At 40.1% G+C, this 12916-nt stretch overlaps 2 protein-coding genes across 2 annotated transcripts; both read right to left on the bottom strand.

Annotated features, from left to right (window-relative positions):
* Window positions 1-731: 731 nt before the first annotated feature.
* Window positions 732-3836, bottom strand: LOC309692583 (uncharacterized protein). The gene is made up of 5 exons (XM_082511230.1): window positions 3646-3836; window positions 3294-3557; window positions 1623-1871; window positions 1271-1534; window positions 732-852 (listed from the first exon to the last, which is right to left on the bottom strand). Exons 1-5 carry the CDS (start codon window positions 3659-3661, stop codon window positions 764-766), a joined length of 882 nt encoding a protein of 293 aa, XP_082367356.1. The 5' UTR covers window positions 3662-3836; the 3' UTR covers window positions 732-763.
* Window positions 3837-6969: 3133 nt separating this feature from the next.
* Window positions 6970-12907, bottom strand: LOC309691835 (uncharacterized protein). Its single transcript, XM_082509801.1, has 7 exons — window positions 12498-12907; window positions 11546-11599; window positions 11152-11394; window positions 10770-11027; window positions 7571-7819; window positions 7368-7471; window positions 6970-7157 (listed from the first exon to the last, which is right to left on the bottom strand). Exons 1-6 carry the CDS (start codon window positions 12574-12576, stop codon window positions 7383-7385), a joined length of 972 nt encoding a protein of 323 aa, XP_082365927.1. The 5' UTR covers window positions 12577-12907; the 3' UTR covers window positions 6970-7157; window positions 7368-7382.
* Window positions 12908-12916: the final 9 nt, after the last annotated feature.

Below are 12916 nucleotides of genomic sequence, written 5' to 3'. Positions count from 1 at the left end.
AATCTGACAGAGAAAAACACACATATATGAAAAAGAAACATTTAACAGTGAGATAAAAACTCCACATCTTTATTGTAGTTAACACTATAGTAGCAAATAATAATAATTGTAAAAAATGCTTAGAAAATTAATAACAGATTGTCACGGTGCTTGGTATTTTGACAAAGCTTATTTATTTATTTATTTTCTGAAAAGTTGCAGTGAAGTTGCAATGTGTTTGACCCCTCTGGGCCACTGTACTTTTGGGATTTTCAAGGTTGTTTTCTTCACGTCCATTCTCTCATAGTTTCTTAGTGTCTGGTTTCAGTCTGCTTTTAGTTAGTGCCTTCCATTTTGTTAAGGCTCCACCACCAAGGTAGATGTTCCCACTTTTAGTTACTTCCTGTTTTAATATGGTACCTATTTGTCTTCAGCATTTTGTATTTAGCTTTACTTCCCCATGCCTCTGAGTGTTTGTACCTGTGTGCTGTTCCCCAGCTGTGAGCTCTTCCCTTGATTAGCCTTGTGTGTATGAGCAGCTTTAGTTTTCCCTCATTCTTTGTCTATGTGTTTCTTAGTTTAGTTTTTCCTTGCTCTCATGTTTTCCCTGGATTTTGTTACCTTTTCGACTTTGTTTTAATTTGGACTGTTGCTTCATATATTCGTTAAATATACATTGTAAGTTTTCATTTCAAGGTCCACTAACAAGACAGATAATTGCAAAAATAACAACAATACAACAGCTGATTACATCATATCTCAGGCGAGTTCTGTCGCTACTCGATCACAGTGTGAAGGAAGCAGGAATGATGAAGGCCAGCAGCAGCACAGCTGAAGATTCTTCAAGACGAGTGGCCAGGCTGCGGTTTGCCGCTGAACAGGAAAAAGCAAAAATATGTGTCAAGTCAACACTTGAACCACACGACTGGACTAACTGTGGAAAAATGACTTCCTGCAGCTTCTGCTGGACTCTACACACAGTCCTGTCTTGATGCATGCTCAATCATCCAGGTAAGGAAATCCCAAAAAGTTGATTCTGTTCATTTGGACTCGTTTTCAGCAGGAGTTTTGTCACTTGGATGAGTGAAAATGTAACGTCCAGATGAACACAATCAACTTTCTGGCATTCACTGTGATCACGTGATTCCAAAAGAGAATGAAGTCTCACAAGATCAGATGATATTTGGTTTTAACTTAACTTTAGCAAGTAGCAACACAAATGATGCACTGCCTAATAAGAAGTTCTCAGTGTCTTTATTGTTAACTCGCAGACTTAAAAACCTTTACGTACATGCCACCTGCAGAGACTGAGTCGTGGAGATGTAAAGATGTGAGAGGGAGTTCTGAGCTTTGCAGGTCAGAGACCCAGAGAGAGTCCTGGGAGGTGGAACGATGGAAACCGGGTTTCCTTCTACAGTACTGAATGTCATGCCATCGAAGTCAACTCTCCATATGTAGTTGCAGGAGGGGTAGCACTCAGCCGAGCAGGTGAAGTTGGACGCAACTCCTGTAGTGAGATTTCCTGGGCCACGTATCTGTATGTTTGAAGGTCCGGCTGAAAAGTTTGAAAATAAAAAACATTTTCTTGAAGTTATTGCTGCTAAGACAACTTACGAGATCAAACTGAATCTTGCTGGCACTACCTGCTGCTTGCAGCATCTTTTGGGCAGCGGCTGCTGTTTTGGTAACAGGATTGACAGCTGTGCACGTCAGGTTTTGGGCTGCCTGTAGTTCTGTAAGCTGCAAGCTCAGCTCTGGGCCCTGGGAAGTCACATTCCCCCAGGTCCAGGTGAACTGACATGCAGGGTAACAACTGGCCGAGCACTGAAAACTGTACAGTATCCCCAGAGTCACTACATCAACCCCACTGAGCACCACTGAGGATGGTCCATCTGAGGTTAGAAGCAGAACAGACAAGATAAAAAGCTTAATTTCTTACTCAACGCGGCAAATGCTTTGCTAATAGAAAGATACATATTTCAGTTATATTGTGGAATATGTTTTTTTCCTTATTTTGCTTGTTTTAGCCACTGTATGATTTGCCTTTATCACAAATTACTGCATCAATGTAGTCTGACACAGAGGCAGTGACTGAGGTGTCAGTGAAACAGAGGTTGCTTTGATAGTCATACACATGGTTAGCAAACCATGATGGATGCTCATGTAAACACAGCTAAAATATCAAACAGCAAGCTCAGTTTCATGAACACTTCTGAACTTTCAGCTTTAAACTGAACTCTGATACCTGTCATGTGTAGAACAAGAATACTGAATGCGTTGAAGCTTTCTGGGAAGAAACTGAACCAACATTCACAGCTAATAGGACTTAGACTGTAAGATTTCCATCAGTTAAGGGGGAAATTTGAAAATCTATGTGTACCATAAATGGATATGGCTAATTATTTATTTAGGTTTGACTCTCATCATCCACTGGAGCACAAACTGGGTATCATCAGGACGCTACAACACAGAACGAACACCATCCCCACTGACACAGCAGCCAGGGAAGCAGAAGAACATCGTGCCAAGAAAGCCCTGAGTAAATGTGGTTGTGCCAGCTGGGCATTTGTCAAAGCTGTGAAGGCGCCTAAAAATGCTTCAGGTGATCCAGAAGAGAAGAAAGACAAAAACTGCCCAAGCAAAATCCTTTCATGATTCCTTATGTGTCAGGAGTATCAGAACAGCTGAGACGTATTGTCTCAAAACATCGCTTCTCAGTGGCTTTTAAACCCCAAGATGCACTACGCCAAAAATGGGTCCACTCCAACGACTGCGTCCCCCGGCACAGAGTAATACAGTGTACACGGTTAAGTGCCAGCTGGATTTATACACTAAACAACCTCTGGCTAAGCAGATGGTATAAAACAGAAAAGCTAACTACTCAGGCCAGGACTCTGCAGTCCTTTTCCGCCTACAGGCGAGTGGCCACTCTTGTTCAATGACAATGATGAGGGTGTAAACACCCTGGACCAGGAGGAACGCCACCTCTGAAACAATTTGCATATCAGTGATCGTGAAGCTGACCTCACAGCCCGTCAGCAGTGCAAGTTTCAGTCATTGTGCAAATGTACTGTTTATAAGGTTTGCGGACAAAACTCCCAGTAAAAATGTAACGTCCAGATGAACACAATCAACTTTCTGGGATTCACTGTGATCACGTGATTCCAAAAGAGAATGAAGTCTCACAAGATCAGATGATATTTGGTTTTAACTTAACTTAACTTTAGCAAGTAGCAACACAAATGATGCACTGCCTAATAAGAAGTTCTCAGTGTCTTTATTGTTAACTCGCAGACTTAAAAACCTTTACGTACATGCCACCTGCAGAGACTGAGTCGTGGAGATGTAAAGATGTGAGAGGGAGTTCTGAGCTTTGCAGGTCAGAGACCCAGAGAGAGTCCTGGGAGGTGGAACGATGGAAACCGGGTTTCCTTCTACAGTACTGAATGTCATGCCATCGAAGTCAACTCTCCATATATAGTTGCAGGAGGGGTAGCACTCAGCCGAGCAGGTGAAGTTGGACGCAACTCCTGTAGTGAGATTTCCTGGGCCACGTATCTGTATGTTTGAAGGTCCGGCTGAAAAGTTTGAAAATAAAAAACATTTGCTTGAAGTTATTGCTGCTAAGACAACTTACGAGATCAAACTGAATCTTGCTGTCACTACCTGCTGCTTGCAGCATCTTTTGGGCAGCGGCTGCTGTTTTGGTAACAGGATTGACAGCTGTGCACGTCAGGTTTTGGGCTGCCTGTAGTTCTGTAAGCTGCAAGCTCAGCTCTGGGCCCTGGGAAGTCACATTCCCCCAGGTCCAGGTGAACTGACATGCAGGGTAACAACTGGCCGAGCACTGAAAACTGTACAGTATCCCCAGAGTCATTACATCAACCCCACTGAGCACCACTGAGGATGGTCCATCTGCTGGGAATGGTTGAACAGATAAAGCTGTTACATTCAAGTAAGTTATTGGATTGTAATTTTTGACAAAAGTTCGAGATAAAACATCATTTTTAAAAGATTTAGAAACATAGTGATCGAGGAATCTTACATGTAGAGTCTGCTGTGGTTCTAAGTAGCTCAGTTGTGTTGCCATAAAATCCTTTATCATGAAAAATGTACAAATTTCATGTCAAATTAACACCATATATTCCATATGTTCCAGGTCACACTACAATAAATAAATTCAACTTTTAATTCAATAAGTCCATAAAAAAGTTTCACCATACCATTTTCATAAAAATCTGATAACCTGCGCTTAGATAATTCCAACTCATGCAAGCGGACGTGAGGTGTGTGTGTCTTCCTTACCAGGCAGACACGTGAGCAGCAGCAGACAGGCTGACTGATGAACCATGGTGTCCGCAGATGCTGAAGTATCCACTCTCTTATGATCATAAAGACTGTACAGTCCTTATAATACATGGGAGAAATGGTATGCCCACTGTTATCAACCACTCAACACAAAAAGCAAACAACCTCGAGGGGTAAAAGAAGTACATGTTGGTTATCAGCTGGTTCTTTTGTCTGGGTTTCTTTTTTTCTCTGAACAGTGCTGCAAAAAAATAATCCTGTGCTCACAGATCTGTCTCTCTCCACTTTTAAATCACGTCTCAAAACCCATCTATTCAGAATTGCATACACCTGATCTGTCTTAGTTCATTTTTACCTTACTCAGCTTTTATACTTTCATGCTTGTGTTTTTGTTTTTTTACCTTAAGTCTAAATCTTTTTTTTGCCATGTTTATTGTATTTTATTGCTGCTATTGTTTTTGTGTTATTGTAAGGTGACCTTGAGGGTCTTAAAGGCGCCTATAAATAAATGTATTATGTGGCCAAGGTAGAAACACTTGCCATTGAAGCTAAAACGTTATAGTTAACCTAGTTAATCACAGATATGTTGTAATTCAAGTTGCCAGGATTTTTATAAACTTCAAAATTATTATCCCAAACACACAATGGTTAGTCCAGCTTTCTTTCCTAAGATTATTTATTTATTTTTCTGTATTTCACACTTTATTTTAGATTTTCCTTTTTGTTTCTTTGCGGCTCTAGTTCCTCTTCAATTAGATTTAAATGAGACAGCACACTTACAGTATCCGTTTGTCTCATAGTCACATTTTTTCCCATCCGTCCATTCTCTTCCACATATCATTTTCAGGGTTGCTGGGGCCTATCCCAGCTGTGTTAGGGCGAGAGGCAGGGTACACCCTGGACAGGTCACCAGTCTGTCACCGGGCAAACACATAGAGACAGACAACTATTCTCACTCATATTCGCATTTATGAGCAATTTAGAGTTACCAGTTAACCTATCCCCAGTAACTGCATGTCTTTGGACTGTGGGAGGAAGCCAGAGTACCCGGAGAGAAACCACTCAAACACAGGGAGAACATGCAAACTCTAAACAGAAAGACCCCGGCCTGATGGTGGACTTGAACTCAGGACCTTCTTGCTGTGAGGCAACTCTGCTAACCACCGGCACGGTGGCATTTCTGACACTCTTGGATGCCTATACCCACAGGCCATACATCTGAAACAGAAAGTTCTGTTTGTGTAACCATGTATATAAAGTTGGGCTGATTGGAAATCACAGTTTTAATGTTTGTTTCAAATTTAAGTCACATTTGGTGTTTCTGTTTTTATCTAGTCTTTTCTTTTTTACTGCTGATGAGGAAATTGCTGCACATCTTAAAAGTAATGAGACCTAATACAGAGCTGAATCATTTGACATTTATATTACACTTTTTTATAATGTGCATTAGGATACTTAAAATTCATCACATCTTCAGCAAAATAATTCACCACAGTTTTACTGAGAAGAGGTTTGACTTTATGCAGAAAAGATATAGAATTAATAAATACTTAATCTGCTAATTATTGCAGTCAGAGCAAATACGTGCAGGTCATCTTCCTGCGATGATTTACAGTGTCAGTGTGGAGGTGTCGTTTGGTGTTTTCAACATTTATTTTTATAAAACCAAAATGAAAAGTTCATTTGTTAAGTAATAAGTTCATGCGCCTTTAGCAGCTCAGTGTTAATTGCCAGTGCTCTTTGTGACATGAGATTACAGCCTTTAAATGCACAAGTGTGGGAAACACTTAACAGATTAATTCATAGGTAACCGCAAATAAAGTTCTAAATGTGATAAGATTTATGAAACATATGACATTTTCCCTGAGACTGCAAACATTGTGAAATTAAATAACACTTGACTGCTCATTAAGTGCAGATTCTTATCAACAGGAAACTGTGGCTGTGCTGGTTACTCATTCTTTCTTCTGATAAAGCAGGGCGTGAAAATCATTTCAGTTCACGGGTCACAAACAGCCTCATTTAATCTCAAGTGTGACAAACCAGTAAAAAAGCGGCATAATATTAAAAATAAATGAATAATAGAAATTTGAACTTTTTCACATTTTCTCCTGGCTTTAAATGTTGCTAAGGCCAAGTGAAACACACCTGCCACCCATCGCCTTTAAAAATATAACACTAAAAAAGTTTTTTTCTCATTAAATTAACTTTTCTTATTTACTGATTTAGTAGGAAACTGAGATGACTCAAGTATGTGTGACTTCACCAGCTTTTTTTCTTTTGTTGATTGGGTGACAAAGCAAAAATTTCCCAGGTACAACTTTTGTAACTGAACTTTATTAAATTTTTCAATTTTAATTCAATTTTATTTATATAGTGCCTCAAGGCGCTTTATATAAATATATTTTACGTCTTTATGATTTTCAGAAGCTTCAGCTCCTGTAGTAAAGCTGATAACACCACACATGGATTAATAGTGATTAGTTGTGATTTATTTTAGCACTGATTTTCCATTTATAAAGATATAAGTGTTTGCCCCTAGGTTTACCCAAACCATTTAAAAAAAGACTGTCATTGAGTTCCAGAGTAGGTCCGTTTTTATTAATAGAGATGATAATTTTGTACATGTCAGAAGAAGAATGTGTTCTTTGTACACATTTAAATTGTATCAGTGCAGAAGAATGTCAGTTTTGTACGAACACTCCCTTCGCATACAACATTTCAAGTTAATTTATCAAGCACAAACATGGATCCGCCTATTAACAACATGTGAGGCAAATGCATAAGATCAATGTGCACTAGGCTACAGGTGAGTCAGCAATTCAGTGCCATTTCTTCGCAAAACTGATCCTCAGCGCCTAAAAAAGGATCTGAGAGAAAAGAACACAGAGACAAGAAGATAAATTATTTATCTGATGAAAAAAAATGTTATTGACACTAAATTGATGCTGACACTTAATAAATACTGTATAATAATAATACTCAAACGTAATAATAAACATGCTACTACTACTACAGCCAAAAACTATTTGTGTAATATTTAATAATGATAATAAACTGTGCAACATGAAGAGCCTCACCTGTTCTGTACTCAATCACAGTGTGAAGGCAGCAGCAATGCCGAAGGCAAGGAGCAGCAGGGCTGAAGTTTCTTCAGGGCGAGTGGACAGACTGTGGTCTATCACTGAACACAAGCAGAAGGCAAAGATCTGAGTCAAGTATCAGTAAAAACAGTTAATATCTTGTAAGCTTTACATCAAACCATGGTTTTCAGACTGTCTACCTTTCATCTGTACAGTTTTTAGGGCTGTAACTGTCTTCCTTGAGGCAGTATTTTGTGCTTCACACTTGAGAGTCACCGATTTAAGCGGATGATCCAGTGTCATCTCGATCACATTGCCCCTCACGGTCTGACTGTCCACAGACGACAGGAAGCGACAAGAAGGGTGACATTCGGCAGTACACACGTATTTATACGTTTCCGCAATTTCTACAACGTCTGGGCCTTCAATCTGAACCTTTGATGGTCCAACTGAAAGACAGATGATTTGTGAAACACATTGTCGTACAAAGTTAATATACAATTACCTCGTCAATATCTCTTTTAAACACACTACCAACAAACCTTTGTCATGACAGCAAACATTTGCTTATCACTTCTGTTTCTTAGGTTAGGAAGGTAGCTAGTAGCTGGCTATACTGTAGCGGTGTCCCAAAACGTAGGCCGCATCCTTCGTACCGGCCTTCGCGGTCTACGTGGATCGGGTCCTTCGAAGACCGACAAGGCCGGAAGTGCGAGGCTGTGAAATGGGACGGTCTAGCCTTCAGATCTGCGTCTCCGTCTCGGTGGAGTTAAATAAACTCAGCCATCTGCTCCTTGCTATCTAAATATAACCGGACGCTGGCGTAAATTCTCGACCATCTCACACTTCTGTTTAGTCAGTTTTCTGTTTGACATTTATTCAGCTGTGCGAAAATCCCAGAGGAACCCACCCGAGTTTAAAGTTTAATTTAATCTAATCTAATCTAATAACTTTGATCTCAGCCAAACCAATTTACTCCGGAAAAAATAATACACCGAAAAAAGCCAAACAATTACATTTTTAAGTTATCCGAGTGACTGCAAAAGTATTCAGCCCCCTTGAACTTTTCCACATTTTGTCACATTACAGCCACAAACATGAATCAATTTTATTGGAATTCCACGTGAAAGACCAACACAAAGTGGTGCACACGTGAGAAGTGGAATGAAAATCATACGTGATTCCAAACAGTTTTTACAAATAAATAACTGCAAAGTGGGGTGTGCGTAATTATTCAGCCCCCTGAGTCAATACTTTGTAGAACCAGCATTTGCTGCAATTCCAGCTGCCAGTCTTTTAGGGTCTGTCTCTACCAGCTTTGCACATCTACAGACTGAAATCTTTGCCCATTCTTCTTTGCAAAACAGCTCCAGCTCAGTCAGATTAGATGGACAGCGTTTGTGAACAGCAGTTTTCAGATCTTGCCACAGATTCTCGATTGGATTTAGATCTGGACTTTGACTGGGCCAGTCTAACACATGGATATGTTTTGTTTTAAACCATTCCATTGTTGCCCTGGCTTTATGTTTAGGGTCGTTGTCCTGCTGGAAGGTGAACCTCCGCCCCAGTCTCAAGTCTTTTGCAGACTCCAAGAGGTTTTCTTCCAAGATTGCTCTGTATTTGGCTCCATCCATCTTCCCATCAACTCTGACCAGCTTCCCTGTCCCTGCTGAAGAGAAGCACCCCCAGAGCATGATGCTGCCACCACCATATTTGACAGTGGGGATGGTGTGTTCAGAGTCATGTGCAGTGTTAGTTTTCCGCCACACATAGCGTTTTGCATTTTGGCCAAAAAGTTCCATTTTGGTCTCATCTGACCAGAGCAGCTTCTTCCACATGTTTGCTGTGTCCCCCACATGGCTTGTGGCAAACTGCAAACGGGACTTCTTATGGTTTTCTGTTAACAATGGCTTTCTTCTTGCCACTCTTCCATAAAGGCCAACTTTGTGCAGTGCACGACTAATAGTTGTCCTGTGGACAGATTCCCCCACCTGAGCTGTAGATCTCTGCAGCTCGTCCAGAGTCACCATGGGCCTCTTGGCTGCATTTCTGATCAGCGCTCTCCTTGTTCGGCCTGTGAGTTTAGGTGGACGGCCTTGTCTTGGTAGGTTTACAGTTGTGCCATACTCCTTCCATTTCTGAATGATCGCTTGAACAGTGCTCCGTGGGATGTTCAAGGCTTGGGAAATCTTTTTGTAGCCTAAGCCTGCTTTAAATTTCTCAATAACTTTATCCCTGACCTGTCTGGTGTGTTCTTTGGACTTCATGGTGTTGTTGCTCCCAATATTCTCTTAGACAACCTCTGAGGCCGTCACAGAGCAGCTGTATTTGTACTGACATTAGATTACACACAGGTGCACTCTATTTAGTCATTAGCACTCATCAGGCAATGTCTATGGGCAACTGACTGCACTCAGACCAAATAAGAGTAATATTAAAACTTAGTAGCTGCCGCCATTGTTGGAAACTGGAATTGGCTGGGTCGCGCTATGAATTCTGGGATATGGTGGGCCATGAAGGACACACCCGACCCATCCTTCAAATTTGGGGAAATGAAGGACGCATTTGTTGGCCGCATTTGAAGGAGTCGATGAATTGGGACAGCCCTCATCGCCTGGCTGTGACGTAACGGGTCTTCAAATGCAGCCTCCAAAGGATACAGCCTACGTTTTGGGACACATATAAATGGTTATTGTTAGCCATTTATAATTCTTAGATACAAATTTACTACCCATGGGTCAGAGCCAGCCAGCAGGGTTGGTAAAAGAAAAGCATCAAAGCAGTTGTGAGATGAATAAAGAGGATCAGTGCAACTTTTGGTACACAAATCTCTTGCTTTTGTTAGGTATGGTTGAATATGTAAGGTAAAATGGGATGTACAACAACTATTTTAATATCTGAAAAACATTTTTTCATCATTTGTAGCTCTTTCCAGTAGTAGGTGATTTTGTTTGAAGTTGTTTAAGTGTGGTAACATATTAGAACTTACTGCAGTTTGGAGTAAATATTTATTATGAACCTAATAGTTTTGCATTGAAGAAAAAAATTTTTTTGTCTATACTGTCAGTTATGGTTCTTAGAAAAAAATGAATTGGTGCATCACTACATAAAACAAGTCCCTTTGACACTTCTGTTTTTGTAGAAGATTAAATATGGTACAAAACATCTAAACCTATAAACTTTAGAGTTAGCAAATGAAAGGCTTGCAGTTCTGCTTGGGCAGGCTAACCGTCTGTAACAATCTTCTTTAAATATTCAACTTCCAGATTTCTTCTATTTAAAAAAAATTACTGGAACTTAAGAAGTAGTTATGACCATATCCCTCTTTTATTAGTAAAATAATCTTTGTGTAAAGGTATTTGCTCCCAGTTTTGCATTTGTCTCCAAATCTTGACTTACATGTCAAAGCTATGTTTTGAGTAGCAGTGGCAAACAGCCCAGAGATGCGATTGGTGGCTTTGCAGGTGACAGTTTTGGAGGTGTCCATCTCCCGAGGAGTGATAGAAACAACATTTCCTTGACTACGGATCCATGGGCCTTTATCTGTCCTCCAGCTGTAGTAGCAGGATGGCTGACAGTACGCATAGCAATTATAGGTATGGCTCACTGTGGGATTCATCAAACTGGGGCCTGAAATGGAAACATTGGTAGGTCCAGCTATAATAGAAAAATATATATTTGTCATTAGTGGAACCAGTATGGGCTAGTGTCCGTAATTTTTCACATGACAATAACTCAGTGAACTGCTCTTAGTTTTGTAAAAGATCTAACAAGCTCATACCTAAAACCTGGATGTTCTTTGTTGCCGTAGCACTCAGCCCGTTGTCGCCTGAGACTGTACATGTCACTGTTAAAGAAGGTACCCAACTATTAATAGTAAAGGCTAGCATGTTGCTTTGACCCACGGCACTTTGTCCATCCAGAGACATGGAGTAGGTACATGTCCCACAACTGGAACCGCACTCAATGCTGCTTGGCACACCCACCGTCACATAGTTTGGGCCAATAATGACTGGTTTCAAGCCTTCAGAAAATGTCACAAAAATTAGTACTTTATTGCACATAATGTTCAAATTTATTTACAGCTACAGTTCATTTATTATATATTGTTTATGATGATACCTAGAACAGCATTAGCATAAGACTTGTATTGAATTAAATGTAAAATCACTTACCACTGTCAGCCAGTTCAGAGGGCTTTCCATCTGAAGACAGTACTGGGTGAAAGCCTAACAACCAGTAAAGCAAACTACATAAAACATGTAACCTTTTAAGTTTACAAGAAAATGTAGGCCTAAACAAAGTTTCAGCTATTTTGGGCTGCTTTCGGTCATACAAGGTAAGGAACAGATTGTTAACAAGTTTTTTATTTGGGATTGTTTTTATTAATCAACTCTACTTGCTGCTTATTTTAAGCTAACAGGTATGTGAAGAATCATCTAACGTTAGCAAAGTGTAGCATTACTGCAGGCCTTGTGCTGACTTTACACTTCTTCTGTACTTGTGTTTATAATTACACCGTGTTAGTATTATCTTGTTAATCATGGCCATAGACCTATGCATATATCTGTGCAGGTTCTCAGTCATCCAGGTCATGCTAATCTAAGGAGCTTGGAAAGAAAAACAACTGGACTTCATTTCACCTCACCTCACCATAAAGAAGTCCAGCCGCTTTTCTCGCCAAGCTCCTTGGATTACTGATGCATAGGCTTACAGAGGCTGATGACTAGATATTACCAGTAACTATTTTACTTGGGAGGCTTAAATAAATTGCATAGCCTTCAAATTGTTTTTATGAATAATCTTCACATGGATCCATAAGTTACCCACTACTAACTTGGCAGCTGTTGAGCTTAAAGTTATACAAAAAATATACGATAGCAAAACATATTTTAAGAATCAAAAATAATAGTGCTCATAATGTCTAACTTGATTCAATTTACTTTTTCAGCATACTTTTGTAGATAAATATAGAATGTTAAACGTAAGAATTTGGAAAAACAGCAACAAAACTGAAAAAGCAGAAAAAGGTTAACTGTCAATAGAAACGCGTTAGCCCTATGTACAGTGTGCCACGCTAACTTTTTTATCACAGCTACATTTGAGTTCATCGAAGGATTGTGTTACCTGCCAGAAACAGAAACACCGAAATTCTGATGACATTTGTGTTTTCTCCTTTTGGTTTGGATGTGAAGGTATTATCCATTTTTACTGTACGAAGCTGAAGTGTATCTCCGGGAAACAGTCCACTGACACAGAGCAGTCAGGCAGCCAGTCAACATGACTAAGCACACAGCTCATATCAGTAAGAGCTGAAAAGAAATCACCCTTCTTCGTCACCGAGCAATCCATTGCTTTTGTTTCGTAGCACAGTGCGACCCATAGTGGTTACACAAAGGTTTCAGAATTTCATCAGCTATGTATAACCGATTTAGATGGATGAGTTTGTGCACCTTGGGTCAATTTTCCAGAAGCTGATTTTAAAGAGTGGAGAATTACACTGCAGCAGTACTCCCATCTTTGGGCTACAGGCTCAGAGCCAGATA

Source organism: Aulonocara stuartgranti (genome assembly GCF_965226115.1).
Source record: "Aulonocara stuartgranti genome assembly, chromosome: 17".
NCBI lineage: Eukaryota > Metazoa > Chordata > Actinopteri > Cichliformes > Cichlidae > Aulonocara > Aulonocara stuartgranti.
Note: the sequence above shows the minus strand (reverse complement) of the source record. Positions and strands in the feature narration are given on the sequence as shown.

Coding starts and splice junctions, on each gene's coding strand:
- LOC309691835 (XM_082509801.1), bottom strand. CDS start 12,576: ATGGATAATACCTTCACATCCAAACCAAAAGGAGAAAACACAAATGTC. Junction 11,395..11,545: donor CTCTGAACTGGCTGACAGTG/GTAAGTGATTTT, acceptor CATTTTCTGAAG/GCTTGAAACCAGTCATTATT. Junction 7,820..10,769: donor TCAAAACATAGCTTTGACAT/GTAAGTCAAGAT, acceptor TCTGTCTTTCAG/TTGGACCATCAAAGGTTCAG.
- LOC309692583 (XM_082511230.1), bottom strand. Junction 1,872..3,293: donor TCAGTCTCTGCAGGTGGCAT/GTACGTAAAGGT, acceptor TTCTAACCTCAG/ATGGACCATCCTCAGTGGTG. Junction 1,535..1,622: donor AAAGATGCTGCAAGCAGCAG/GTAGTGCCAGCA, acceptor CAAACTTTTCAG/CCGGACCTTCAAACATACAG.